Raw genomic sequence first — 26,531 nt, forward strand, 5'->3', positions numbered from 1 at the left:
TTTTTGGTACGGCCTGTCACTAGTAGGAAAGATTCCGATTGTGCAATTCAAGTATGTGTTATTATTATGTTTTTGTTTTATTTCTGTAGGAAACCCATGTTAGAACTCATATGTCCCGGCAGGCCACACAAGGAACTCCAGTTCGTAACACTGGAAGTCCAAAGTCAGCTGTGAAAACACGCCAAGCTTTCTTTCTTCACACAACATGCTGGACAAAACTTGCCCGTCAGGTCTGCAAAAATACCCTTCGGCTGCGGCAGGCAGCAAGACGTCCCTTTGTTCCTATTAACTGTGCTGCCATTAAGGCAGAATGTAAGATGTTTTTTTAATTCTTAGTTCTGTGTGCTGTGCTTCCCACCCATTTTTGTCTTTTAATTTTATTTTCTTTTTCAATAAACATCTCTTGTCTATATGCTTTTGCTTTTCATTTTTTTTCATTTGTCTAGCACATCACCAACACATTCATCAAATCTGACTGCCTTGCACAATTTTCAGACTATTTCAAAAATAGAATGTTTTGGAAGGTGCTGGAAGGGTCGGGGATGAGGTGGGGGGCTGGGGGAGGTGGGGGAGCATTTCAAGAGAATTAACAGGGACATAGCCATTGCCTCATTCACTCGCAAAAAATGTTGTTTAAAAAAAATTCTGTTGTGGATCAATGTTGTGACAGAGGTCATGCTTCCAACTAGGTGATGTGAAAGAATTCTGCATTTATATTGTTGTTTATTCTTTTACTAAGAAGAAAGTGTAGAACTGTATGTATTCTAGTTTTTCTCAGTGGAACTGGCCAAGGAAGAAGTAGTATTGCTGTGGATGTGTAAGAAGTTAGATGTGGTGTGTAATGCAACACTTTATCACTTGACCAAGTGGAAAATGTTAGCCAAGTTTATCATTCCATCATAGTTGCTTTTACTTTTGTCTCTTTTAGTTTTAAATTTTAGAGTCAAATCAAAGAAACGATTAATTGAGTGTTAGTATGACAAATAGTTTTGGATGTTGTTAATAACATCAGGATGTCACTTTATGTTCATGTGTTTTGGTTCTGTTCCGAAGTCCAATGAGAAGTCACTCACTATTTCAGCATGTTTTGTGTCTCTACTAAGAGTGTAGTTTTACTGCTCACTCTGCTTGGTTCTATTTCAGTCTTCATCAGTACAGTTCTCCAATTAGGCTCTTGATGTTACAAAATAATCTGTGCTGGCATGCTACCAACAGTAGTACAATTGAAGAGACCTTATATTCTAATAAGATTGATTTTATAACCATGTTCACTAGATTAGTGCTAAATGTTTTCCCAGGATACTAATGATATCAGTGTTAATTATAAGAAATAATAAGAGGCTTAAAATCTGGTTTTGAGTATTTTTCCCTAATGTACTTTAACACCAACTGTTTCTCACATGCAAACTCTTTACCTGCTTCTGCCAGCTTCCAGAACTCTGTTCATTGTCCTCATTTGTTTACTTGTCCTACTGTACAGCTTTGAAAGAAGAAAGAAAACGGCCAAGTCAAGAACAACTTTCATGTTTAAGGAAACTGGATGCCCATTGTGCCAATAAAATGGGTTGTACTTTCATGGGACAATTGTCTCCAAGGCTAAAATGTGCTTAAATCTTTAACCCTTAATACTAAATATCTATTATTTTCTGAGAGGAAACTGGTACTTTTTAACTTACCTTTTAACTTAATTGGCACTGATTTCTACTAAATCATGGAGGGAAATTATTTTTAGAATTAGGTTCGTAGAATAGAACCATAGAATTGCTCATGTTGGAAAAGACCTCAAAGATCATAGAGTCCAACCATGACCCAATCATACTTCCCTATCTAACAACCCTCACACATCCAGAGATGATGACTCAACCACCTCCCTGGGGAGCCTATTCCAGTGCTGAAAAATCCTTTCTGTTAAGAAGTTTTTCCCAATATCCAACCTCAGCTTCCCCTGGTGCAACTTGAGGCCATTTTCCCCTCATCCTGTCACCAGTGAGACGAGACCAACCCCACTCTATCTGTAAGCACCTTTCAGATATTGGAAGAGAGCAATAAAGTCTCCCCTCAACATCCTTTTCCCAAGAATAAACAGTCCCTGATCCCTCAGTCTCTCCTCATAGGGCATATTCTCCAAGCCCTTCACAAGCCTTGTTGCCCTTCTTTGGACCTGCTCCAGCAGGTCCTTTCTGTACTGAGGCGCTCAAAACTGAGCACAGTAGTCGAGGTGAGGTCTCACCAGTGCTGAGTCCATGGGGAAGCTTGTTCACTTGAACTTGAATCTTTTATCTATAACCCTATTTCTTCTTTCTGCAGAGGAAATTTCTGTTCAAGAAGTTGAAGGGGGGAGATTTCATCCAAGCATTAATCATCATAGTAGAACAAATGTTATAGTCACTTCTCAGCTTTTAAAACAAAGGAGGTAAAAAGCTGAGCTTTTCAGCATGGAAGTCATTCTTGTATCAGACTAACAATGTCTTGACTGCTTCATCTTTGTTCCTTTAAGCAAACAAGTGCCACATCAGATTAATATCAGGAACAATTTTGTTTGTTCCTGTAGCTTCTATCTTTTATTATTCATTTTACATAAAGTAATTGGACCTTGCTATTTCATCTTTGTGAATACTGCTGCTTCCAGTTTAGATCTAATGTAGATTGGAAGGGAAAAAATAAATAAATCAGTCGTTGATGTTTTTTAAGTACAACATTCAAGATAATTTATTATAGTACTGCAAACCAAATGATGTCTCATGAAATGTAGTTAATGTTTATGTCTAAACGTACATGCATACATATTTTATTTGCCATCTTTGTATTGAATTTTACAGTGTTCTTACCTGCATATGATTTTTGTCATATTCTTACTCCAGTAAAGCCCCTTAAGGAAATTGTTGAGTAATTGACTGTTCTAGTTTCATTCATGTATTTGCATTGGTGACCTGTGTTCAGTGCACTATGTGGATTTTACTGTTATATCTAAATACTTTTTTTTTTTCCCTGAATGCCATGAATCTTTAAATGACAGCTTGATGTTAATCATCTTAAATGAAGTACTTAACTAGCAGTAATAATTTCATATGTTGAATACCACTGAGTAGTTACAATTTGAATGAATGGTTGTGTTGCTGTTGCAATACTTACATTCATGCTTAGAAGATAACCTGGCTGAAATAGGTTACAATATGGCATGAGGTGGTTAGAATTTGTTTTCTGTATTGGTGCACTTGAATTTTTTTTTAAGACTCTTTTTAAGACTTACATAATTCTTTGTGTGTGTAGAGCAAGTACTGGAAGCTGTAACTGCATTTCACAGCTATCTTGAAGTAGGCACCATGCCAACATTATTACTCTCTCAGAAATCTTAAAATCAAAATAAAGGAGGATGGCGGGGCACTCTAGCCCCAGCAGCATATCAAGTTTTATGCCTTCTTAGTCTTAGGCAAATTTTTCAAGTGCTGGGTTGTTGATGAAATTAATTACCTGTTATGAGAAAGGAAGTCTGAACTAGTCATAAAGTGGATTTCTAGCTTTCATTTTCTAGCTTTTACTGGATTTCTCATAAAGTAAATTGTTCTTTTTTTTTAATTCTGCTTGAATTTTCACATACTGCTTTTGTGTTCGAGGAGCATGGAAGCTTTTATAGTGCTAAAACAAACAAACAAATGAAAACCCCACAGATTTCAGAGCATTTACTCAATTCCCATAATTCTACCCACATCATCTCCCTCAGCCCATTACATCTGCTAGCAGAGAGGACAAGGCCCTATTCTGTGTTCTTCATTCCTTCGCTTAATTTAAAGAATAAAATTTTCCTCATTAGTGAACCATGTGACCCCAGCTCTGGTGCCAGCAGGAGGTAATGGAGAAGGCACATTCACATCTCATTTTAATCTACAGATGGTCACCGGAAGGTTGAGGGAGCATGGGGTCTCTCACTAGGAGTGTAATCCATTATGGTAACAGCAAACTTTGTTCTGCCTAGAGAAAATAGACTTGCATTAGTTGTTGACTATAAACTTGTGTGGTGGATTCTCAGGAATAATTAGAATTGGTGAACTGTTTCAGTATGGAAACTGCCATGCTCTGAATCAGGCTAAATATCCAACTTTTCTGTTAGTTTACAAGTTTTCAGAAAGTTAAGCAATATAATTCTGTCAATGAATTTAATTAAAGGAAGCTGTAGTAGGTTTTCCCTTCCACAGTCAGGGATCAGCTGGAGTTGGATCTAATCTTACAAGTTGTTGATGCCTGACAGTGAGCCATGTGTGTATGAACTTCATTGCCTCAATGTAAATTTTAAGTCTAGCTGGTTGTTTCTTGTTTGCTTGTTTATTCCTCCTCACTTACAGTTTTATTAATACAGTTATCTGTAGTAATCACAGTAATTTAAATTTGTGTAGTTACAGTGTCTATACAGGTGTGATTGACAGAATGTTCTCAGTGGACAGTCTGTGATCAAAGTATATGCCTCTAAGTCTGCGGATTTAATAGCAGACATTGGGTTTGTGATGCTGTGTCTTAATGATACTGTTGGTTAAAGACAAAAATTAAGTAGTGTATGCAAAGGTATTGTTACTGATTGGTCTTCCTAAGCATACAGTCTGTGTACTGGCAAAACGCTATCCATTCGTTTCAAGTAAATAACATTTACCAGTATCGAGTCAGAAATCATTTCCTTATCTTCTTGATTTTCATAGCTGCAGAAGGTCTTTTGGCTCTACGTAGATTGAAAATATTTGCTCTACTATAATCTTTGATTTCTCTTAGCCAGCAAAATAATCAAAAGAATGTGCAGAATATTTTTCCAATGTTACCAGGAGGAGGAAAATTCAGAGAATATTTTCAGTAAAGTTGTTGGATATTTTTTAGTGTTTTGGCAGAAATGGAATGGCATAAATAACTCACAAGTGAGAATATCTAAGTTTAAGAGGTCTACAAATCTAGTAAGTACAAAAAATATTAAACCCCTTTCAAATTTAAATGGACAAGCTCCATTCATTATCATCATCTCCCTAGACTGCATGATTTCCTTGATATTCACAACAGTCATTCCTTTGCTAGGTTGAGAAATTACTCTGTTTAAAGAGAATCCATTTCACACTGTGGTTTGTAATGTTGTTCCCTATAGCTTTTCTAATTGTACCATATCTTTTTAAGGATTGGAGTGTCCCACATTCCATGAACTTCAAGATAAGAGTTTCCCATAGCTTTAGTTAGTGTTGTATGTTTTCTGTTTTGCTCAGTATTTTGCTCCTAGTTTCAACTAGGATAGAGCTGATTTTCCCTTCATAATGTCTGGTGTGATGTTGTGTTTTGGATTTAGAAGAAAAACAATGCTGATAACATACTGATATTTTAGTTGCTGCTGAGCAGCACTGTACAGAGCCAGGGATGTTTCAGTTTCTCAGCTTCTTGTACTGCCCTGCTAGCAAGGGGACTGGGGGGTAAAAGGAGCTGCATCATAACCATAAAAAAATAACACTCTTTTGTGACGCATTTTGTAAAATGCTGTTTGAAATTCCAAGTTGGATGCCAGATCAGATGTGTGTGAGTTTATCAAGATCCTTCAGACAATCCTGGCAGACCCCCGACACTTGCAGTTGATATTTTACAAAGGATGTGTGTAGGAAGGGGGCCTATGAATGTCTGATCCTACCACCTGCATAAATCTCAAGGCCTTTTGTCAGTCTCTGAGGATGGAGATGCTACAGCCTCTCTGGGATAGTTGCAGGTGGTAATCAAGTCTTCCCTTCTCCTTCCTATCTCAAGGCTGGCCAGACCCAGTTCCATCAGACTCTCTTTATGTGCTTTACTGGCAGTTTACTAGCCTGGTGACTTTACAGTAGCTGGATCTGCTCCAGTATATCCATCTCTCTTGTGCAGTGGTGATTCCAGAAATCAACAGTGTTTTCACAACAGCCAAGAAGAGGGGAAGGGTTAGCTCCCTTTCTCTGCTGGATGCGCCCATGCTATTAAGGCCTAGCATGCAGTTGTCATTGTTGCAAGGGTATGCTGCTTAATAATGTGAACACAATAGAAGTATTTTCCACTTTCAAGGTCATTGTTTGCTCTTGGTGTTTCTGTATTTGATCTGTATGCCTCTGTTATTAGCTCAGCCTTTTTGCCAGTCTATAACACTACTTACTGAAGAATGTTATCACATTCACCATGGTTTTGTTCCCTTGAATCAAGAGAAGTTTAAGTAATAACTGAACATCAGTGCTGTAGGTGCTCAGCAGTTTCTGTCTGGATGAATCTCATCTGGTCCCAGAAACTTGTTTTTATTCATTACTTTGTTTTGAAATATTTTCTGTTGATACTTTCATGTGAAATTGTTCTCATACTTTTCTCATAAAAGGGTTTTCTCTTGAGTTTCTCAGCAGTGAATACCGATACAAAGAATTAGTCTTCTTTTTTCTGACAAATCTTTAGCTGTGTTATATATTTGCATCACACTTGATCATCTGATATTGCTACAGGTTCTGTTGCCCGTCTTGTTTTTGATATGTCTGAGAAATACACATTATCAGATACACCATTTTTAAGAATTGTTCTTTATTATTTTTAATGCCTTATTTCATTTCTCATTGCTTCCATTATTTCACTGATCTTATTAAGACTTCTGGTGTCTACACGGATAGTTGTTTTTGATGTTAGGACTTTTTTTGTTGTTGTTTTTCACAAGTAGTACATAAAGATGATGAACTTTATTACCTTTATCATGGAAGTACCATACTGTGGGTTAAAGTCTGCCATTGTTAAACATGTTTCATTGACGGCATTGCTTTGGAATAACCACTAGGCACCTCTAGTGAAAATGTTTTGCCTCAAGTGTGGAAATAACGCTCTTTCTACAGTCCGTACTTTCAGTCAGCATCTCACTGTGATTCAATGTCTTTTTTTTTTTTTTTTTTTTTAACAGTGAAAACATGTAGATAGGAAAACTTCTTGCTAATTTCTTCATACTCAGTGCTTTACTATTCCCAAACTATAAAATATTCACTGCATAGCCTGTGCTTATTTTACTGAGAGTCAGCGAAGATGCTTCTTTCTGCTGTCACTTAAAATAGTTCAAGTGTTATGGAATGTTAAAAATATTCCAGGCACTAGCTCCAGTGTGTTTTCGTCACCTAGAACAGCATATATTGTTACTTATGTTAAGAAAAATTAACATTAAAACAAGCTGGTCATTGTCTGCTGGATTTGAAACACTTGTGAACAGACTCACATACTTATTTCAGTCATTACTGTGGCTACATCACCTACACGTTTTTTACAGATCTGGTTAGAGTGTATATAGATGGTAAATGTTAAGTTTTTCCTCAAAGATAAATTGTTCAGTATAGTGTCTTACCCATTTCACGTAGGTGTAATCATTGTATGTAATGTACTGCATTGTAACCTGTGTGGGACTGAAACACACCAGGAATATTTTAGTAACATGCACTGTGGGTGCAAAGTACAATTGTAATTACTATAATCTATTTTTAATATCTAGTCTTTTTAAAGCTTGTTAGAAAATGCAGATTTGTGTGCACGTGATACGCATATAAAGAAACATGCACATGGGTGTGTGTATATGTGAGAAGAAATTCTATGTGAGACAATTATAGATCTACAAAGTCAAAATGTGAATATGGTTTCATATGATATCTGGGTTCTGGGGGTACTCTCTATGGGGATTATTTATATGCTCTCATGAAGCAGATGACCCATTCTTTCCAGGGAGTTTAGAAAGAAAGCTACTCCAGTAATATTGAAACTGCTTAACGAAACTTGGTGTCCTGTGGATTTTAGCCTTGGTTTGATAGATTCTAATCCCTAAGTCTGAACCTCCTCTTAGCAACACTTCTGTGTTTGGGGAATGTAGAAGGTCCGTGTTTGGGTATTCTCAGTGCCTTTCAGGTATGATATTGTAGACTTAGCATCAAACTTGAGTAGTTACTGAACTGCTTATTTTCATTTTGTTTGCAGGAATTTGTGGTCTTTGAAACCGTTGAGCTCTGGCATGCATACTTGGCTATGAATTGGCCAGTTTGCTCAGATGTTACAGTAAAGATTTTTTTCTGTTTGTCTTTTTTGTTTGTTTGTTTAAGATTCATTTTTCCACGATAGTCACAGTGGGATTATCTGAATCACCGTATCGTGGGAGTAAGACGTGACAGAATTCAGACTTCAGAATTATAGGCCTTGAAGTTCTGTATTAGCCCAATTAGAGACAGACAAGACTGTGGAAAATACTGAAGTGAAAAAATCAATGTAAATTCTTGCTAATAGCCATGGCTGCCTTTATTTTTTTTCATTTGTGTTTCATTTGCCTAGTTGACTGCACCCAAAATGACTTTGTAGGCAAAATGGAATTTCTGTTAGATCTTGGATTAACTTTTCAAAGAATTTAAAGATCATTTACATAAGTGAAGACACAGCCTACCTTTATGTATCTGTCATTGTTAATGCTGGTAGGAAAGAAAAAAAGAAAGAGAATCAAGCAAGATATCTGTGGTAAAAGTCTAAGTCGGAAACTGGCTGTTGTGTCCTAATTATATTTGTTATGATGAAATATTTAAACTGAGTTTTATTCTTTAAAATTCTCAGATGCAGATCGGCATTATGAAATCACTGGAAATCCTCTGAAGATCAAAAGTAACAGAAAACCACTGTCGTGTATCATTGGGTATTTAGGTGGGTATCTTCTTCCAGTGTAAAATAAATAAAATGTCTATTTGTTGTTTACTGATACATAGAAATTCTATATGCATAAAACGAGAGATTTTTGCTTTTAGTAACAAGAAAACTATAAAGTGAATAAATTAATAAATATTCTGGTCTGCTGCTTTATTCAGCTGGAAAATTGTGTGATTGATGATGGAAAATGTAGGAAGAAGGCCTTCTGATACTGGTTTAAAATGGCAAAGTGAAACCTGATGCAATTTACAATGGGAAAAAACAGTCTGGTAGTTTGAAAACATTAGCACTTAATGGGGAGATGTTCAGTATGCTGCATGCTGTTCTGTGCTTCTTGAATCCACATGCAAAATTCCCCTTCACTGATGGAGCAGACTTCAGCCAACCTAAAACACTGATCTTCTCTTAATTTGGTGATGTAAACTGTACTGAGATTATAGCCAAGAGAATGAGTTGTTCACATAAGATAGTGAGGAGAGGAGGAATTCCAGTCAATGTGATTTGTTATTTAAGAAAAAAAAATGGTCCTCTTTTTAAGGAACTGACAGTTAAATATTTACATTATCATCTAAGAGATGAAATACTGGAGAGGCTTTTAATTTATCCTGAAATAAACACAGAAATCAATCCATTGATCAGAAGCAGGGAGTAATTCTGCAGGGTATTATCACTGTTCTACAGAAGTAGAACTCATTTTAGATGTTTCTGCTCAATATTTAAACCTGCTTGTTGTACGACAAAGTAAACAATAATGATCTTGTGACTTACTGAAACAGAAATCAGATATAAATGTGGTTATGACTGTTATTCCAGAACACCAAGTTTAACAAAATCCAAGCTTCAAAGAACAGGATAGTGAAGAATTAATATCCGCTGCCACAGAACTTTGTCTTTCTCCTCTGGAGTTTAAGGAAAAAGACAGTGCTAACTTCCTGTGTGCATCCCAACCATGTGCTCTATGTTACCGATGTACAGAAGGGAGAAGAGAAAGGCTGCTTCCACTTACCGGAGGAGCTGTGGTTGAGGGAGGGGATGGCTCATCTGGCTGACCGCATATGTGCGGCCAGAAGAAGAAAGGACAGCATGAGTGTTTTAGGAAATGCTGTATGTTTTTAATGCTGCTTTGTCTAGACTGAAAGGGACTGTCCTAGTACACCTGGAAGCACAGGTCTATAAAGTTAATGGGAGTAAATGGATGGATGATCTTAGATAGCATTATGTGCACTTAGGTGATGCTTTTGTGAAGATGATTAACAGTGCTAAAATATACAAGGTATCTGTAGAGTCCAGATAGCTTCTGAATGAGAAGTGAAATATCTCAATACAACAGAAGTCAAATAATGTCTGTTATAGGGAGATGAAGTATACCCAACATAGTTCTGGGCATACATCTAAGCTTGCTGTGTGAGGATGGCTTGAAAATGGCATTTTTTGGGTGGGAAGGGAAGGCTGGGAAGTAATAGCATGTTCCAGAGAATAAGTAGTGCTTTCATTATTTATTTTCAAGTTTAGTGTTAAATGTCATGTGATACCTTACACAGGAAGTAGTTGTTTTCCTTTTAAAATCAAGGCCATGCCCACAAGCATTTTTTGAAATGCTGCTAACTGTGTCTCACAGACTCAACTCTTTTGAGCCCTACTGGTGAGACAGAAAGGATATCAATGCTCTGCACATTCTAGGTCATTGTCTTCCTTTCTCTCTTCTGCTTCTGGGCCACCATTTCCCCAGGTGGAATAGGTTAAGTATTAAAAGTAAGCCCTGTCCTCTAGAGAGCTGGAGTTAATCCCCTGTAATCTCTTCAGTCTTTACTGTACTTACAAAACAAACCCTCCTAAAGTGAGCCCCTGGATAATTAAATGCCCTATATTTCCTCTTAGTTACCAGGAAGCTAGTCTAGAGTTTCCAGCAGAGATGCATGCTGAGAAGAGATGAGAGAGATCTAGCTGCTTAAGCACCTATGGAATTCAGGCTGTTAGTTAGTTAAGTGACTCAGCAGGAGACTTCAACTTTTCTTAACTTGCTTTGTATATGTATATAGTACCTCAGTGACATTAGTGGAAATGGGAGTTTTTAAGAGTTTTTATTGTTTTACTTGAGGCTGCAAGCCAGTTTCGTAACAGAGGTTCCTAATATGTAATTGGAGTATTTTTTCTCTTCTCATTTCATTTTTATTTTAATTTCAGAAGTGATCATAGTGTCTGAATCTGGCCAGTTGGTTATTTGTTCAGTAGCTATTGGGATAATTTGGATTATTTGCATGTTATATTTACTTCTCTAAGTTAGCAGAAGCTGCAGATGGATAGGAGATTTTCAGTGAAAAAATGTACTAGTCAGTAGAATAAAGGTAATAGCAGTGGGAATAAAAAGATCCCTAAAAGTGCAAATATTTGAAGCAAATCTGTAGGTAGAGAATGAGAGCAAATGGTGTAAAGACCCTAAAGGAAGGACTCAAGGTGTTGAGAAATGGTCCTGACTGATTAATAGTTTCATAGAAAACTTGGTCCTGCTACTTTACTCATCTACAGAAAGAGAAAAAACAGCCTTAGTGGCAAACTGGGGATTAACGACCTCCAAACTGAAAAAACATCAAAGGAAGGAAATGCATCCTTTCTCAGCTTTTAGCACTTCCTGGAAATACAAAGTTATGTTTCCTTTATACTGTAGACAGGAGTTTGAGTTCTAGTCTGTTGATCCAGCTCTGGGGATTATTTTGTTTGCTGCTGGAGCTCTTTTGCAAATAGATAATGGTATAGTGGTGTTAGCCCTGAATATTAATCATTTCCTTCTGAAAAGTGAAAGAGATTGCCAAATGAGCATTTTAGAATCAGAGCTCTTAAGTAAACAGTGACAACATCAGAGATAACAAACTAGCCTTTACATGTGCAGCCTTACAGGACTGTCTTGCAGACACCAGCACCCTGCTTTTAATGCCTTTCTAACAACTAAAAACATGTTATCCTGCTCTACTCTTTTTAATCTGAATCACTTGAAGCATACAGGGTAAGAATGCTCATACTTTTAAGAGTAAGATTATGTGCTGTGGCCAAATCATTGGACAGTTAACCATAGTCTTCCAATGCAAAGTTTGTTGGTGCTGTCCGTTTTCACTGTGCAGCCTGACTCCCTCTGGCCATCATATTCCTTTCTATAGATAAAACTGTTTGGCTCTCCCACCTCCCATTTTCTGCCTATTAAAGGTTACTGTGGCTGCCTCAGACTTTTCCCTGACTCCTGGTGTGGGTAGGTGTGAAGGCTTGCAATGAAAATGGGCATGTGGTGCACACTGATATTGGGTTATGGTACTTATGGAAGAAAAATAAAATGCATTATTGGTGTGGACTTTGACTCCTGTACAATGGTTTCTCCTGCATAATTACTATGAGTAGCAGAGGCTGGGGGCCATCCTCCTTGACATCATGCCTCCTTTTAGATGTTGCATATTCCCAGCTCATGCACTTTATTTTATAAACAAAAAAAAAGCAGAAAGGAACACTCTTCAGGTGCAAACCTGGGCTACAAGAGTGCTTCATTTTTATTTTTTCCTTCTTTTCTCACTTTTTGCAGATAGCTGACTCCTGATCTGCTGGCCGCCAGCCTCCCCTGCCCATAGGGTCTTGCTCAGTGGGCATCTCTGACTGGCAGGGGATTCGGGCAGGCCTCAGCTGAGCCACAGGCCTCAGGCAGCCTGTGTGCCACTGGTTGCTGCTGCTCAGTGCCTTGTGCCAGCTTCATCTGGCAGGTTACTGTGAAATTTCCATACAACTGCACCAGCTTTTGGCAAACACAGCAGCTACCCGCTCTGAATCACGTTGGGCAGATGAGTTTCACTGCCTTTTATGTACTGAACTTATTCCATCTCTGAAATAATCCTCCTGCATGTATTCTTTCAGATGTTCTTGAATATTTGAATCCATAATAATGGTTCTGTATTGATGCTGCAGTATTGGAGTAGTGCTGTAGCTCTCTCCCTGATCCTTGCATCTAGCAACCTGTATTTCAGATGATCCTTTAAAGCTTGCTTTTTTGACAGAAAATTTTGAATAAGTTAAGACACTGAGGGGGCTTCACTGTTGTAAAGTGCTTTTGTTTCCTTGACAAACAATTTGTAGGTGTGTAGCTAAAAAAAAAAGGAGGAAAATGAAAACACAGGACTGCTTCAGTTTGTTCTCTATTATCTCTTCAATTGTGAATACCTTACATCATTGCAGTAAACTCAGGAAATCTAAAATTAAATTGATTCATCCTTATCTGGAGGAACAATAGGTATGAAGATGTGTTCAGATTGTTATTCAAAGTCCTATAAACACATTCATGCTGAAGAAACCCACTTCTGTTTTGCTAGAAACCGAAGTGTAAATTTTAGTAAACCAAGTAGACTGAAAGCTTTTTAAATCAAGTCTCTCTCTCTCTCTCTCTCTCTCTCTCTCTCTGCCTTTTGTCTTAAGCAGAGATTCACCCTGCGGCGAAACCCAATGTAATCAGATCAACACCAAGCCTTCAAAGTCCAAGTACAAAACGACTGCTTGCACCCTCCAATCATTCTTCACTAAGTATTTTGGGAAAAAGGAACTACAGCCATCATAATGGTCTTGATGGTAAGTGAAGGAATATAAGAGATACGTTCTGTAAAATTTCTGAATTGCACAATTTTCTGTGGACCTGAAACAGCAAAGTTTTATGACTTTCTGTAGGGTATATGTTTTTAAAAAATGACATTAAATAAGAAGGCACAGTCATAGAAATCTAAGGTATAGACAGTGTATTTTCATCATTGGCTCTTAATGCAATTAATGGTGATGCATATTCACTGAACAAGGGTTTTCATCAGTGCCATTAACGCCATGTCTTACAAAACCTATTTGTACCATTTTTCTTACTAATCTTTCACCTTTACATATAAGCATAAGGAAAAAATTAAGCAAATATAGTGAAAAGAGAAAGATGCAGCAAAAGCTTTACTTTGCCTTATTGCATTTTTATTTGAAGAAATATTTTGCAGAGACATGCATTGCATTTCTTGAATTCTTCTTGTGAGGTGTAACCTCTGTAAGCAATTAGATTATTTGCTGTATGGTGCTGCAAGCAGAAAATCTGGAAGAAGTTAGGTTCTGAAATAGGCTGTTGAGATGTGATTAGCACAAAAGAGGTGACTTTCTGTTTTTATGTTTCACTGGTCAAGGTAGAAACGAGAAAGATTCATTTTAGATAAGATAATAGAAATGCTATTCCAAATACAGGAGGGAAAGCTCAGTCCATTATTTTACCAGAACAATCGTGCTTTTCTGTCTTTGTCAATGTCATTTGTATCCTGCAGTAAAAATACCTACTGTGCATTTAGTAATACCTAGAAATCAATACATTTTTCGGAAAAAGCAAAATAAAATACAGTATATGTATGACGGGATCACTTGGACCTTTGCTCACTGTGCAAACAACTATCTCATGGCAGGCAAATGACATGCACAGCAACGCAAGCTATTCAGTGGACTAAGATGACAACTGTGTGATAAAAAAGTGATATCATTAATAGGCATAGCTATAAATGCAGTGCATTTCACATAACAGAATTTTCACTATGAACATTCATTGTGAAGTACTGTAGTGACGATCTGGTAATTTCTGCATGTGATTGTGAACAAAAGCTGCTTTTTCTCCTCTCTAATGCTGGCCATTAGACTGGACTATCTTTGTAATCTTTGACCAAAGAATGAATTTCACCTGGAAATAAAGATTTTTCCACAGCAAAGAAAGGTATAGCAATAAGTTCAAGGTAAACATTATTATGATGATATCCTTTAAAGAGCTGAGCTTCATAACATTTTTTTCTATCTATTCTGAATGTTCTCTTCAACATAAAGTATTTATAAAGCTTGTTATTAGCTACATTGATTCATTTGTATCAAATACATAACTGTGTTAAGGCAATTTGTACACAATAGCATCTAATTTGAAAAATTACTATTGAGAACTGTAAATTGTTGCTTTAGGAAATAATTATTTCTACTTATCTATTTTCTATTAAAACATAAAGGAAGCATATATCCAAGGTAATAGAAATCTGGAAAGTGTATTTTGTTCATGTAAGAATGGCTATTTTGGATTTTGTACTACTTTTTTCTTTAGTTAAAAGCTTGCAAAGTGTAGTCGGTGCAAACTGCAAAACAATTTCTGACACACTGGATGTGATACAACAGTGATCATGGAAATGTAGTTTTCATTAGACTACTTTGTTCTACTAACTTCAAACAGAAGTTGAATAAGCACTAAATTTAGTTATTGGCCAAAACTTATGCTTTTGTTGACATATCCTCAAGTTTTTCTTAGCAGATTCTTCAGCCTAAAATCACTTGCATTATCATCTTCTGCCACATATCAGCCTTAACCATAGTTTTTATTTAGGATCATTGCTGGCTGTGGTCACTTGGATCATCCTAATCTCCTTTTTTCAGTAGTGGTTGTGGTCCTCTTGGCTTTTTTGTTTCCAAAATACTATTGATTGTTTCTGGTTTTATGACATTGCATCAATTAACAGATTTCAGAAAGCCCACTATGAGATGGTGATGTATTCTGTCTCTCAATTCATGCTTTGATGATATGAGGACACAGAAATGAGTACAAGTGAGCTCATTTCTGAGCTTCAGTATTGAAAGATATTTTTAAGCCATAGAAATATGTTTATTTAAGATATACAATGATTTACATTATTTAAGTAAATGTCACTTAGACCCTTGTAAATATATATTTAGAGTAATGTATTTCAAGTCAATTGTATTCCTCAGGCGAGTTGCGTGCTGTATTTTGACAGGATTTCTTACTAACAAATCTGTGAGAGCGAAGAAGACTGAGGAAAAACCAGTAATATTTGGTTTAATGCTTTTAAGTAAGTTACGACTGAATGAGAATATGATTACTATTTTGAAGGGAAGTCTTATGTTGGCTTCAGTATGGCCAATGCAGTACAACATTCTCTTTCTTGTCCCATGTATGACTCTCCAGCAAAAAACTGGTACAACTGATACAGATGAGGGAATGTGTCATTTTTTGACCATTATTCCTTGCTAAATGAGAGAGATCATTTATCTCTTTTTGGAAATAAGGAGGCTTATGCTTAAAGATCTAATGATCAGTCACATGTGGATGGCTGAGACATAGTTCTAGTTCTATTCATCCACAAGTAATACATATACCTGAATATAATGACACTGTGTAAGTGTCATTTATAGTGCTATGGCTGTTATAATGGACTGTTAGTGTTTTCAGAAGAAAGGTTGTGATCAGAGGCTGTTTTTATCTTCACAGTTAAAGATATTCTAGCTGTGTTCTCTCCTGTAGGAGGGAGAATTTTTCTGAATGATCTTAGAAAATTTGCGGGGGGGGGGGGGGGGTTCCATCTGTTTTCAAATAAAAGGAAATGTTGCATTCTGTAGGGTGCAGAGAAAACTATTAGAGAGGTTATTTTCTATTCTGCAAAAAATACACAGCGTTTTGGCGGTTTTTCATGTAATATGCATGCTGGTGCTTTTAACTACTCTGAGATACAGAATTTCCATTGCTGCTGTAAAGGAAATCAGCATGAGATGTTTAAATGGTTTTCAGTAGTGAAGGCAGTCTCTTTCAAATGGGGAAATTTATATCTTCAGAAGATCACAGCATTGCAGAATGTTGCTTGTATCCTATCTTATGACTGGAGTTGATAATTATAAGACTTAGATGTGACTACGAAGTGCTTTGTAGATATTTTGAGTCTGATCTTTAAATTACTATGTCTGACATGATTCCAAATGATTACTTTCACTCAGAAGCTGCTTAACTGTGTGCAACAGTGCATCCAACTTTCACATCAGGCTGTTGTTTTGGAAGGATGAGTAATGATGATTTTCCATATAGTATTTGGAAAGATCAGGTAAAGTTATTTTACATTAATGTAATCTCTGTCGTTTGGCAGCTGTTTTCTTGCTTTTAAATGCATCAGAATCAAGAATATCTACAGGATGTCCAACATGATACAGTCACTGATGAAGTGTAGAGATTATTCTGTACCCAGTGATACCAATTTCATTACTCATGGGCAGAAGTAGAAGAATCAGTTGTTAATAGCTGAAGAGATTTTAATCAACAACTATGATCCCAATTTCCTCTTTCAAGACCTTCAGTGCTGTATTTCAGCCTGAGATGTCTTGATAACTTCAAGAGGATTCTTTCAACAGCCATACTTCAGTTCCTCAGGGAATAAATTACTGAAGGATTCAGCTGTATCTAAGAACGGGAAAGCAATTTTATTGGCCCATTTTTGTAGGAACCCATGCATCTCTATCGTAGCAAGATAAGAAAGTGACACAAGCAATTGGCAATGTGAGAAAGAACTCAAAAAATTGTACCTTCTCACCTAGGTGCTATTTTGGTCAGACTCTCTCACTCTGTTTATTGTTAATATTTTTGGCTATTGAAGAGATAAACAAGGAAAGAAAGCTTATATTTCACTCCTGCTTGTTTGGGGTTTTTTGTTTGTTTGTTTTTTGTTTTTCCTTTGGGAAATTGAGACTCCTTTATCAAGTACATGAAACTATAAGCTGCCTAACTGACAAACAGAGAATCTGAAGTCTTTCTTGCTCAAGATTTTCCTGAAACTGAAAAAAAAATAAAAAACATTAACATGTGTTTCCTTGGAATTTATTTCATATAACCTTGTGTGAAGTTCTGTTAGAAGAAGAAGGTATTTTCACTGTTGGATTGAATTTCTCAGCAGAGAGAGATGTCCTTTCACTCTGGTGTCTGCTTTCTTTGTTATCACAATATTAGTTTTTGTAATGATTGAGAAGTTCTACAGAGGGAGCAGATTACAACCATGGAATGCGTATTAAAAAACATCAGATATTCCATTCATTTTAAAATAAGACCATATTTTTTTTTCCTGAATATACTTCACATTAATAAACTATATGCTTACCTAAATTGTTTTAAACTTCATTTTATGTAACAGTCATTTCAAACTGAAAGGGAAGAGATGAGATGCGATAAGCCATTGTGTGAATCTTCTGTAACAGTTCCTCCCGTGCTGAAACAAAACATGCAGTTAATATTGAATTGTGTACCCATTTTTCTGAAAAGTGAGACAGAATGCTATTTATTGTTTTACAACCAGATTTTTTTACTCTGAAATTTACTGTGGAAATGTGTGTTCTAGTTTTGATCTTTGCTATAACTAGTAAAAGTTTTGAAATACTTGGCTACATATCACACTTCAGTAAAAAAAAACAAGTATGTGCTCTGAAACTGATGGAAATGTGAGCACAGGAAGTAGATCTCTCTAGAGATATGTGTATTTCTGTATTGTTACTGCCATTTGTTGGGCAAGCAGAGCACTGTGAAAGAGTCATTCACAACTCTTTATATATGACTCAGAGCTTTTATTTATATGAAGATAGGAAATGCTTGATTTGTAAGTCGTCTTTACTTACTTTCAGTTCTGAGAACTTTATAATGGATTAGCGTTCGTACCCTGATGCCTCACTTTAAGCATCCTGTACATCACTTCCATGTTGTAGGACTAAGGAAAATCTGAAAGCAGCAGTTGAATAGAAAGAGCAAGCTAAGTGAGATCACAGGGGGAGCTGAAAGTAGTCCACAGGGATGTGCCCCCTGAGCTGCCTACAGTTTCTGCTTTTGAACGAGGATTTATTTTTATACATATAGATAATGCATAGGCATTATTTTACAATAATGCACTCTTTTGTAATTGGCAGAATAGACCAGCTGTAAGAACACTAACAATTAGGACAACATTCTAATCAAATTAGCTTACAAAACAGCGCAGGTGGTCATTCCAGGAATTAGGTTCTGGTTACTTTCCACTGGTAGTGTTTTAAAGAATTAAAATTGCAGGAAGACTATTCTGTCTGTTGGTTAACAGGGTTAGGAGCATTACCTCACAAATTACATGTGCTGGATTTGAGATCTGGAGTTTGTACCTAGTAATTCTGTGTATGATTGCTGTCAAGTGGATTGATTATTTATCATAAGCCATGATTGCAGAGTGCAAGATCTATTTTATTGCATAACGTAATATAGAAGGCACCTTTGTAAACTGCTTAAGCAGTTTAACTGGAAAGTTCCTGCATCTGGGGAAGATGCTTTTTGGATACATTTGTATATTTCTGTGCTCTTTTGCTTTTCTTTTGTGTGTATTCTTTCTCTAGCATTTCAGATTTTGATCTTGGAAGACAAAGAGTCATCCTGTCCCATGGTGCTAAGGATGTGGCTTCTTACTTAGTTAGAAAAGACTAAGGGAGAAAAAAATATATGTCACTGGGGAATTATATGCAAACTTCAAATAACTTAGTAGTTAGCACCATATTTTATCAGTAAAGCATCTTAAAATGTGAGAATTGTGTGAGCTTGTCCATTTCTTTCCAAGTTCAAAGAATATTTAGTTAACAGTGTGCAAGAGTTTAAATTGTGCAAAAATAGTAGCTTTTGACTACATCTACTTCTTAAAGAGATCTTTCAGTAACTTTTTTGTTTATAAATCTACTCAAGTATTTCTAGAAGGTGTTTCACAATTGAGATTATATTTCAGTATCTCCAGCACTTTAAACTATTAAACTAAACTTTAAACTATTAATATATATATATATATATATATTAAAAATATGTGCTTCTTATACAGTGTAAAGTCTGCATGTGTAACAGGTCTTTCCTTAGTTCTTTGCTTGGTTATTAATAAGTTATCAAAATGCTAAAATCCCAGAATCAACAGCTGTTGGCAGTGTATTAAGAGTGTAAACATTGTTATACTTTTAACAACCTCCACATTCATTCTGCTGTTCCATGTTGCAGTCCCCAATTCTCTCAAAGAAGATAGTTTGGAACATTAGTAATAGAATCATGACTGAGCATGATATTATAGGATTAGGCATATAAATCTATGCCAAAAGGATAGTACCTCTGAAAAAGAGGGAAGATATTCTTATTTCTGGAGTATCTGAATATAGAAAGTATGTGCTTAAGTTAGTTCATTTGGTCTGTTTGTGGATGAGTGGAGGTGCTCTGAAATGCATCTTTGTATTTCAAGAGAGAAGAACACCTTCCCCCCCCCCTTTTTTTTTTAACCTGATTTTCTGCTCTTCAGGAAATGCAGTTGTGCTCTTTTAGGTTGTGTTATTGTTGTTCCTTTTGGTTTGGTTTGGTTTCTGGGAAGTTGGGCTTGTAAAAATAATGAGTACTTTCTCAAGAGTTCTATCCTTCCGCGAATGTAGTCTCTGGGTTTTCTCAGGAACATTCCTGAAATGTTTTTTGACTGGAATGTCAAAACAGTAAATAAACTTGTAATAACAAAAAAAAACTTTGCTGTAAAGATATGAATTGTGCAGATCACAGTTTCTTCACTCTATTCTACTAGAAAAAACACAGTTGTAATACAACACCTGTAGTATTATAACACCACAAAGGACAAGTCTTCTGTCCCCAGTGAGAATGGTAAAAACAACAACAAAGGAAATTTACTGTAAGTTAAGTAGCAGGATTAAATCAGTGTTGGCTATTGGCCTGGTCATGATTACAATATTATGTAAATGTGTGTTCTATTGACTGACTTTATCATATATGAGTTAGTAATTAAAACTTCTCAATCTCCTTTTGCCATTTAAATTAAGAATCTGTGAAAATTCTTGTATAAAGGACAATGTAGTTTCATAGAACTTTTCAAAATGGGAATAGTTATGGAATTATTTTGATTCTGTTTGTATTTTTTTCTACAATGTTGATCATTCACACAAAATATTGCCACAGTTTAAAAGTAACATGAACAAAAATTTTGAGATGAGAAATATTAATTAGTTCTATTTTTACATTTTCTTGCAGAAAAGGACAATCAAGAATAGAGATTAATGAGTACATGTAACAGTATATTTTTATCAGCTATATGTTTTCAGTGATGATTCTCATGTTTGTTTCATGAGACATCTTCCCAGTCCCTGCATTTCTGATATGTTCCTTGTTGTAGCTATGCAGAAACATCTTATATTTCAGGTAAATGTAAGAAGATAAGGTTTTTATGAGTACAGTACTCTAATGCACTGTGGTTCTTCTGTTTTCCAGAGTCATCCAGCAACTCTACAAGAACAATAATGGTAAGCATAAAGGAAATTTTAGGTATAGATCAATCTGTATAAATGATTTTTCCTTTGAACACAAATTAGGTATTGTAGCATTATAAGTCAGCTTGTTAGCATGTTTTCATATAAAGTCCAGTATCACTGTTGTGTTCAAATAAGTCATTTCATGGGAAATCTTAGGGAAAATGTGAGGTTGAGTAGTATAAGAAATTGCAGTGCTGGCAATTTAGATAAATGAATATCCAATTACAATTCTGGTAGTGTGAGTTTAAGAGATGGTTTTTTGTTTTTTTTTTTTATTATGTCAAATTAAAGTCAATTAAATCTCTTTTGCTGTAGGTGTATATCATGTCAGAGAATGTTTAAAGTTGGAAACATGTTGATTAATGTCATGTATCACGTTCCTGTAAGATTGGTTTCTGACTTAAGATTAAGTTTGATAGTTTGTGTTCCGGGAACAGGGAAACACTTAAACTGACTGATAAACTTCTAAAAAGTTAGATTAAAAAGTTTTGTGCATAAAAATGTCATTGATTTAGTGTCTGTCCTGGATTTTTTATAGAATGAGATGTTTTATCGGTCTCTTTCTCTTTCAACCTCCTAATAAAAGATAGATAAGGACTGAAGAAAAGTTGAAGGAGAGGTCTGATTAGGAGCATGCCTATCTAGCAGCGATTTGGGGTGAGGGCTACCTGCTTTGGGAAAAGGCTGTTTTTTTTGAGGCACACACGGACATTTTAAAACAACCTGAAAAAGAAATGCTGTCACTAGAGCCTTTGTTGTCACTCCTACATTTTTCAGTGTGTGTTGAAATCAGTTACCTCTTAGGCATGTGCAGCATTTGTGAGACATGTGAATTCCCACATGGAAACTTGGTTCAGCACAGAGGAGAGGGTAAATGCAATTCATTGCCTTTATCACCAATAACCATTAATAGCCTAATGCTAATGGATAATAAATTGGTTAAGACTACAGACCACAAAAATTCAGAGCAGTGGAGACATCTGAAAAGCGGCGTTTCATTTTTCTGCTGGGTGTGATATAATCCTTGCTGTGGTTAATTGGGTTTAAGTAGACTTGTTTCCATATTAGAAGTTTAATCAGTGGAATTTCTCTGCTTCAACATGTTGAAACATTTTTTAGTATTTTTCAAATTTTGCATTGGTGTCAGAAAAAGTGATAAAGGTTAATGCTGAGGCTGTTGAAAAGAAAAAACATTCTTCATTTCCCTGTAATTTTTTTTTTCCCTGCTAATTTTCCTCCAAAGGTAACACATATTTTGACAGCCCGTTTTTACAGTGTATCAAAACAGCTGTAAGAACTTAACCAAAGAAATGTTCTTTTCCTATACAAGTGTGTCCTTACTCAAAATATGGTGAAACTTTTGAAGCAGTAAGAGAGAGGTTTTTTAAAGAACTTGACTTCTCAGAGTTCTTGCATTCTGGGCCTCCCCAGACCTTTTTGCTGAAAGCTTAGACCTCTCAGACTAATGCTGTGCACCCAAAGCAATATGCTGTAATTGTCCATTGCACTTAAATAAATAGAAGTGCAATTAAAAATAAATACACTAATTAGGTAGTGTCAAAAAGCTATGAGAGTGCCCACTCTTCTCCTCTAATAAAATAACCGAATGTGCAATGGAAAATTTCTTTCTCACCACTCAGATGAGAGATTATATCACTGAAGCCAGAAAATATATTATTCAGCACTTTAGAAACAGTATGAGGGCATCTATTCAACACAGAGATAGTAAAGCAATACTGTTGATGTCCGTTTTTGAATACTGCAATAAATAAATTACTTTGAAATAAAGTCCACTTCTTCTGACTGATTATAGTTAATTTTCTAACAGATACAAAATTAGGCATAGTATTTAATCAAACAAAATGAGAGAAAAATAGCATAAGTCAGACATTAAATCTGATCTTTTCTCTGAAGCTTCAGATTCGTGTCTAAATCAAAGCCAGTGTGGAATAGAGCGTACTTTGCTATGGAAATGAGCACACAGCTTTTCTGAGAACACTACATCTATCTTTATTTTTTAAACCTCAAGAATTCTGCATTCAAATACAATCATTGTCCCCCATTGTTTGTTTCAGATTCCTGTTCATAAAAATAAAATACCTAGAAAACTGCTTAAGGATGTGTTTGTGTGTGAGGAAAATGAGGCGCTTCTCCATTTTAAGTATAAAACAGACTTCTTGTTACTCTGTGACTAGATTGCTGGGGTAGTCTTTCGTTACTAATTTGACTAATCTATATAAATAAGTATTTACTTCAAAATGCTGCATTTAAAGATGTGGTTTATTCAGAGGTTGTATAGCTTTTGTGTAAATTATGTTAAATGCTACCAATGTGGTAGTAGTTTAGCCTGGCTGCTTTGGAAAGGATTTTCAGAATTGCTTCCAGTCTAGGCATTCTGTTGAAGATTAAATGGCAATCAGAATGAACAAAATAATACTTCTACAGACTATTTGTTTAATTTCTTGCATGTGATCTCTTGTTTTGATTACTTTTAATAGCCTTCAGGTTTCTTAAATGAAGTTCTGTGCCAAAAGTGAGTCCATATAAACACGTTTTGTAATTTTTGCATTCATGTCAACTCTCCCTGAATAAGTAAACTAAACTAGCTCCAAACCTCGATTCTATTGAGAGAGAGAATGCCCGAGCAGGTAAGAACTGCTTAGGTGTGGCACGGAAAAAGAATCAATACCTAATTTAAACTCAATATCTAGATGTGGTTTACATACTACCCCTGTATAATTTGGTCAATTAAGTAAATTGAAGCAATTAATATGAATTACTGCCAATCATATTGGGCATGTGTGATTTCTTCTAGTGATTTTTTTCTCTGTCTAGAGTCCTTATTTTACTGTTGGATTTTGTTTGAGAAAAAGAATTTGTATGAGAAAAAGTGTAAACCCCAAGCAACCAAAGAAAACCCACTGTTTTAGGCAATGGAAAAATGTCCTTTCAGGATGAGAAGAGGGTTAGATATGAAAAATGCAAAGCTAGTTAGGATTTTTACAATAATCCAGGTAAACATTCTTTCAGTCACAGCCAGCATAGCCATTCCTCATTAATTTTTACATTACACTTATAGTGCCTGTGCTTACTTCAAACACTTTTTTATGTATCTTCTGTGTGAAAGAGATCATTGCATTCACTGAGAACTGGAGGTGTCTCACTTGCGCTCATTAGGAAATGAAGAGATGTGTACACAAATGGGAAAGTCATGTCCCTGCCAGGTGGGTTCTGATTAGCAGCACCTGTGAGCAGCTGCCAAAAATGGAGCTGCATACCTGCCTGTGTGTGGATTAAATACCAGAGATTGGTACCCCTGCAGAAATGTTGTAGAGGGGGACAGATGGCACTGTGAAGCTGTTGTGATGAACATATGATCATCCCATAAACTCCTCATTGGAGACTTGGTGAATAACTTCAGAAGATGATTTGTTTTCAGAAGCCTCTGAGAACTTCTGAGTCCTCAGCATGGAGATCTCCTTCCTGGGAGGTGAAACTGTTAGATTACTCTGTGCTAACTTCAGTCGTCATTGACTGCACCATGTTGCTTTAAAGTTGTGATGGGGATTTTTTGTTCCCTGCTTGGGTTATAAGGCTGACTGGTGAGAGTTTGTTTTCTCACCAAATCTTCCGTGCATTCATTTATTAATGCACTGAGGCAATACATGATCAGGACCTTTTTCTCTATGGGGCCTAGCACCAATCTGTGGTGTGGAAGTGCCTTTCTTTGCATCTCACGTAAACTCAGAAATGTGTTTCAAGGAGTTATTTATTGTGACTCATGGGCAGACTCTCAACGTCTATATCTTCAGTTTACGTCTAGGAGGCTTTGCCCAAACCACACCTTCTTGTGCTTTGTGTTTCTCTTCCAGTTGCTCTCAGAAGTTTTCTCATAGTGTCGTTGGGGTGTAGAACAGTTTTCTTCTAGGGATACAAGACATCCGAATGAATGAATATTCAGACTGAGATAGGGAAGAATGTGTGAGGAAGTAATCCCTTAGTGGTAGATTTGTCCAACATGCAGCTGGCAGACTTCTGCTGATCGGCGATTTCCCACTGTTGTGTGGATTCAACATATCTGAGGTTTTGTTGAAAATGGCAGTGTGGCTTATTAGTAAAGTAAGTACTCAAAATCAAAATGGCTGCTGCTAGTTGCACACAGTAGCATTCCAACTAAATTATCATAGTGTTCTATGTGCATGGCATTTGATTGAGTACAGCTTCTGTGATAGTACCAGTAGTATTCCTGAGGCTTCCATAATCCTACAATTGTGTATGCTGAGAGGAAGAAAAAAAAGGAAAAAGTATTTAAGTGCTTAGTATGAAAGGTCTGTTTGCTCTGGGTACTGATGTCAGTATGACCGTTTCACTGAGACCTCATTTTAATACACAGAGGTAAATATATTTGTAGAGGAACTAATTGAACTGATTTTTCTACTTTAAAATTGTTTGAGAAATTCAATTGTTTCTATTAACTGGAAATAAAAGATAATGTGGTCCCTTGCACACAGACTGGTCTTTAAGAAAAGCATAATTAATTTCTCAGAATAAATTGAAAGGTTCATGGAAAAGAGAAATATAAGGAAAAACAGTAATTATTATGATGTGAGAGAGAGGAGAGGATATTGTAACGAATGCATTATTTTCTGTAATGCTATATCTTGCCTGGAGTAAGAATTAAATTCTGAGACATGGAAACAAAACAGTTTAGAACTAGAATTGACATCTGTCTTTACCATGGAAAAAGTATTATTTAAAAAAAAAAAAAAAAATTAAAAAAAAAGCATAATTTTTCTATAAAGTTTAAATGTTTTACAAAGTTTTTGCTGTAGGAAGTGCACTTCCTGTATGTTGTATGATTCCTTGAGCATACTTTGCATGTTTATGATTGTCTTGTGTGAAAGAAACATTCAGTGGCATATTAGAAAGGAAAAGATACTAACCATTACATATGAGAACTTAAACTTGTTTCTGGCTGGGTAAGTGGAAAAAGAAATAAATTGCTCTTCAATCCCTTGAATGGTCCTCTGTAACGTATGGCACTGCCCACTGCCAGGTAAAAATAATCACTTTGAATATAGTATGAAATCAATACATCTGGGCTGTATGGCTGCGTTTTCTATGCATGAATTGTTGCTCAGTTTTTGAGCAGTATCCATTTTGTGCACTAAGACATCATCACTTAAATAGCTTTTGGATTTTTAATTTTATCCAAAGTTAATGTATTTTATCCAGAGTTTATTGTAAATAACAGCTGAATTACTTCTAGCAGCACTTTCATTGCTTGTTTCTCCCCAAGAAAGCCAACAGAACAAAATGTGAACGTCAAACTGCAGTCTAGGCAGTGAATGAAAACCTGGAAAAATTTAGGGCCTACAAAGGAACATTTGTCTCCTTGTGCAATAGCAACTAAATTCACCATAAACCTTCTTTGTCTCTAAGACAATGGCAAATAATTTTGCTCAAAGGAAGAGTTATCTGTGACTCACGCAAATTGTTGCTTTCCTCATTTTTTTGTTGCATCGCATCTAAGAAAACTTAGAAGAGATTGTTCAGTTAGTTACACTAAAGTAAAGAATGCTGGAATTTGTCCTCAAATGAATAAGATTTGTCCTACTATAGGGAGTAAGTGGTCTGGATTGGGATGTGTCAAAAACTGCAGCATAGTGGGAATGAAATTCATTAAATGTAAGTGCAATATTTGGCTGTTACATTTT

At 36.0% G+C, this 26,531-nt stretch overlaps 1 protein-coding gene across 2 annotated transcripts in view; it reads left to right on the plus strand.

Annotated features, from left to right (window-relative positions):
- Window positions 1-26,531, plus strand: part of MTA3 (metastasis associated 1 family member 3) — a 112,418-nt gene that overhangs the window by 66,001 nt on the left and 19,886 nt on the right. For both annotated transcript variants that reach the window (XM_032443228.1, XM_015857527.2), the window contains exons 14-17: window positions 90-312; window positions 8,587-8,673; window positions 13,126-13,272; window positions 20,774-20,805. In XM_032443228.1, the coding sequence (XP_032299119.1) occupies window positions 90-312; window positions 8,587-8,673; window positions 13,126-13,272; window positions 20,774-20,805 (489 nt within the window). The remainder of the gene's footprint in view (window positions 1-89; window positions 313-8,586; window positions 8,674-13,125; window positions 13,273-20,773; window positions 20,806-26,531) is intronic.

The sequence above is a fragment of the Coturnix japonica genome, chromosome 3, assembly GCF_001577835.2.
Source record: "Coturnix japonica isolate 7356 chromosome 3, Coturnix japonica 2.1, whole genome shotgun sequence".
Taxonomy (NCBI): Eukaryota; Metazoa; Chordata; class Aves; order Galliformes; family Phasianidae; genus Coturnix; species Coturnix japonica.